The sequence below is a fragment of the Anarrhichthys ocellatus genome, unplaced genomic scaffold (assembly GCF_004355925.1).
Source record: "Anarrhichthys ocellatus isolate YVR2014 unplaced genomic scaffold, GSC_Weel_1.0 scaffold29, whole genome shotgun sequence".
Taxonomy (NCBI): domain Eukaryota; kingdom Metazoa; phylum Chordata; class Actinopteri; order Perciformes; family Anarhichadidae; genus Anarrhichthys; species Anarrhichthys ocellatus.
In genome coordinates this window covers 4,558,528-4,562,716 of record NW_022280059.1, presented here as the reverse complement: position 1 = coordinate 4,562,716, position 4,189 = coordinate 4,558,528, and the positions used below count along the sequence as shown (strand labels likewise).

Sequence of the window (4,189 nt, the reverse complement as noted above, 5' to 3'; positions counted from 1 at the left end):
CCTTCGGCTGCTTCGCCACCTGCCAGGTGGACAGAGCTCTCCAGCTCCATCACTGCAGCCAGCGCACGCGTGGTGAGTGGAACCGCAGGCAGGGGGCGGCAACATGGCGGTGACAGCGGCACAGACGTGGGAGACACGCATTTAAGAGAGCGGCACTCTCTCACATACACACACACACAGCTTTGTGCACACATCGCTGGTCGCTCTGCTCAGTTAACAAAACACACCGGACTCTCTCACCGGAACTCTCGGGAGTGGATTTTACTGACAGAGAGTGATTTCTTGTTTGTGTTTTCTGTTCGCGAGTGTTCTCCTCTCTCATTTATTCTTATTTTTTTTAAATTTTTTGGTGCTCCAGAGCTGTGATTGGATTTATTGCCAGGAGAAAGCGTGTAACTGGAGTCTGAAGCCGCCCGGTCCGGGTGGAAATGACAAGCGAGAGACCGGTGACAATGCCGGGCTCGATGTCGCTCTCGGACCGACATCCTCCTCCCGGTCAGAGGCAACTCGCGGCTGCAGTCTCCGCTGCCGCCGGTGAGACAACGATGATGTCCGGCTCAGGTTCAATGGTGTTCCCGGCTGGGATTATCAATCCATCGGTCCCGATCCGGAATATCCGAATGAAATTTGCTGTTGTCATCGGACTGATCCAGGTTGGAGAGGTTAACAACCGGGATATTGTTGAAACGGTGCTGAATTTGGTAAGTAAACGTGTTTCCCCTCCTCTCACTCTATGATACCTTATTGCTTTATTCCTAACCCGGAGTGCTGTTCAATGGCAACAATAACTGACATAATGGCAACATTGTGCTATTTTGACGCCGAGGCTGTACAAATGATTATCAATTGTTTTGCCGTACTGATATAAGTGCCCCGGAACATTTGAGTGACCAGCAGTATTCAAAAGTCCCACATGCACACTGTAACGAGGTGGTTTGAGGGATGAGGGGATGCTAATGCAAAGCCAGGGGTGAAGTTTTCAAGTTCAACAAAGTCCCAACTTCCTTGTAAATGAGGCACACCGGTGTGGATGATGTCAGTGAGGGGAGAAGTGCACACCTGCTTGTATTGGAGTGTTTTGTGAGTACTTATAGTTTATCTGTTGGGCCATAATTACATTCAAACTGTATTTATGTTGAAACACATGCTGCTGCTGCTGTGTGTGGGAGCGTGTTGTAAAGACGACGAGTATTGTTGCTGGACCTTCTCCTAACTCGAGTATGAGTATGCGTGGCCATCACCCTCTTCCCTGATTCATATTGACTCAATAACGTGTATATCTTGTGTGAAGCTATGCCTTTTCTCCACTTTCCAAACAAGCATGGGGAGTGTTTGAACTGATGGTGTGACCAGCGCCTGCAGCCGACTGATATGCCGACACTGTAGAGCCAGCTCACGCCATTTGCCTTGACCATCTGCAGGAATGCCACACCATACAGAGCCTGTTTGCAATAGTCGGCCTCCCCTTGTTGGCACACCAGAGATTAATTATGACCTGTTCTGGCACAACAGAAATCCACTCTGTGGAGCAAGACAAATTGTAGCCTTTGGCATGTTCGGACACGAGTTGTACTGCAATAGCTGGAGTCTGTGACACCTTGCCCCCTCTCCCTGTGCAGTGCTATGGTCACAGACAAATGCTCACAAGAAATAAGCCACTGTAGTCGCCACTGTTTTTTTACAACACGTATTGTCAAGACGGTGCACCATCTTGTTTATGAAATATAATATAATTTCTCCATTTCACTTTATTCATTGAAGGCAGATGAGTGATGTCACAGCTGCCTTTTACTCCTCCTTTTAAATTTCAAAGTCATTTATGCATGCTCTTATTTATAACGTGCACTTTATCCAAACATGTGTCGGTCACATACAGGTGGCAAACATTTGAATGACAGATATCATTAAGAGGCTATTTGTGCTTTGCTGTGGTTAGCTATTTGAGATATCGGGCACATTTGATTCTGCCAGATGTTTGTAAACAGAAACACAATTTGCACCCAAATTATGTGCATACAAATGAACCACATATAATCCAGCTGTCTCGGGACCAGTCACCAGATGACACAGTAATTGTTGTTATATCTGCCTCTTCATCTACATCGCAAAATGTGCATGAATAATACTAGCCAGGGAAGAGGGCAGAGAAAGCTGTCACGCAAAACAACCCTGCTGTCTGTAAAATGCCTCGACTACAGCAATTTCTATGCTTATAAGTTTCAGGTTATTTTTGAAGTGTAGAGAGGGCCCGACGATCCAGAAGGATCCGTAACTGCATCTCGTGGGGTCCAATTTGCGGAGTAATGGAAAAATGTTTTCCTCCTTCTCTCAGGTGCGTCTTGGAAACATTGTAGTTAGATGTTCAGACCAGGATCCTCCATGAAACAGTATCTTTTTAAAATGTTATTGAGCTGCAGTTGTTGTTGGTTAACTGGCCTGTAGTTTTAGAGATTTGACATCAGGCATGTCATTTGATTTATGAAAAGTGAATCTTAATTGAATCAGACACAAAACTCCCTCAGATAGAACCACAGCTCTGTGCTTCGCTCTGTGCTAGTTTTTTATTTTTTTTTATTTTTTTTTTTTTTTTTTTCTAATCTGAATGAAATGAACTAATTCATTCACTGCTTTGTTCCTGTTCAGGGTCTTGGGGATCTTTAGACTTTCCAAACTCATTACGAGCAGGAGTCAAAATACTCTGGACAGTTTGTTTGTTTATAGACCAAGTTTGCATACACACACATAACAAAAGTAATCCTCATAATATATTATCATCACTTCATTTCAATATTATAATATCAAGGGAATAACGTGTCGTCTTCGGCTTGAAATGTCCCCACAAAGTAGTCGGCAACAGTAATCGACTTACTTGGTCGAAATAGGATAGCGTGTATGATAACCGAGTTATACTATTAAATGTATACAAAATCTTGTCCCTAAGGTGTGAAGGTTTGTTTGTCTTTTCAGCTGGATCATCAGCTGCACATGTGAGGCTTTAGAGCTCTGAACCGAAATAGAAGTCTTGCACCTAATCACATTTGGTACAAGCAACACGCCGTGGCGTGTTATCTTCTAACCATGAAGTGGATTTGTCTCGTGCCCAGATGTGCAATTTACAGTAGTCACCCCCCCTCTGCGAGCCGTCAGCTGACTCGCTGCTTCCTCCGAGATGAGGAAATGGGAGTGGATATTTCTACTTAGCTAATTGTCACTTTGTATGAATCATTCAATGAACTTCTCTGACAAAAGAGAACGTCGCCTTACTCCACAGCCCTCATCTTCATGATCAAAGTCAAGTGTGATCTGATGGATAACGGAGAGAGACATGTGAATAGAAGACAGTGTGACCTATAAAATTAAGAAAAGCTTTCACAGCACATCTCCATCTTGATCCTGACATGTGGGAGTAACACACTTGGTGCTGTCAGTAACTGGCTGTTTACACAAAGGAAATGCTGTCATGTCAGGTCCGTCATCACCGAGCTTATTTCAGCCTCCTTAACCTGATGCTTCATGGACATTCTGTTCTTTCAGTATCAACGTCACCTCTAGGAGGTGTGTGTTAGAAGCGGTGGACTCCTTCATAAAGAACAGGAGCTGGTCTACTTGAATTGTATACCAGTTGCATGGATTCTAGTGGTTGCAATGTTTGCATGGTTGAAAAAAGAAAAAAAGGATCAAACCACTCCTACATTATCGAATTATCCATTCGTTCACTTGTGCTCCACATGTTCATATTTTACCCAATCTGTCAAAATATGGCATAATACAGTTTGTTTGTTGCTCCTGCACTTAGCTGATTATGTTGTCTGTTTGCGACTACATTTGCTTATGTGTCTCAAGGGACTGTGTGAGAAAAGCTACAAACGGGTACAGTGTGCAGTGTTTGAGAATATGAATCTGGATACCGAGCAGGTAAAAGGGAAAAGATTGTGCTGCAGAAGTGGACTGATAAATGTCTACATTATTGGTGTTGGTATGTATGTATGTATAAAAAAAACCTGCCAAATGGTTACAGTTGATGCTGTTACTTGCTCAGTCCTTACTATACAGAGGCCCACTTATTGCTCATTTTGATATAACTTTAAATTGCCTGTCTGGATATGAGATACTTTCAATGATAAATGCACAGATTGTCGGTCTTGTATATGCCCTCACTGCTTTGTTTGAGTTGAGATATATATATATA

General features: G+C 43.4%; 1 protein-coding gene across 1 annotated transcript in view; it reads left to right on the top strand.

The window, feature by feature from the left end:
- Positions 1 to 4,189, top strand: part of LOC116392399 (neurobeachin-like) — a 47,586-nt gene continuing 43,397 nt past the window's right edge. Inside the window, exon 1 of the mRNA XM_031863819.1 lies at positions 1 to 701. Within this exon, the coding sequence (XP_031719679.1) occupies positions 429 to 701 (273 nt within the window). The 5' untranslated portion in view covers positions 1 to 428. The remainder of the gene's footprint in view (positions 702 to 4,189) is intronic.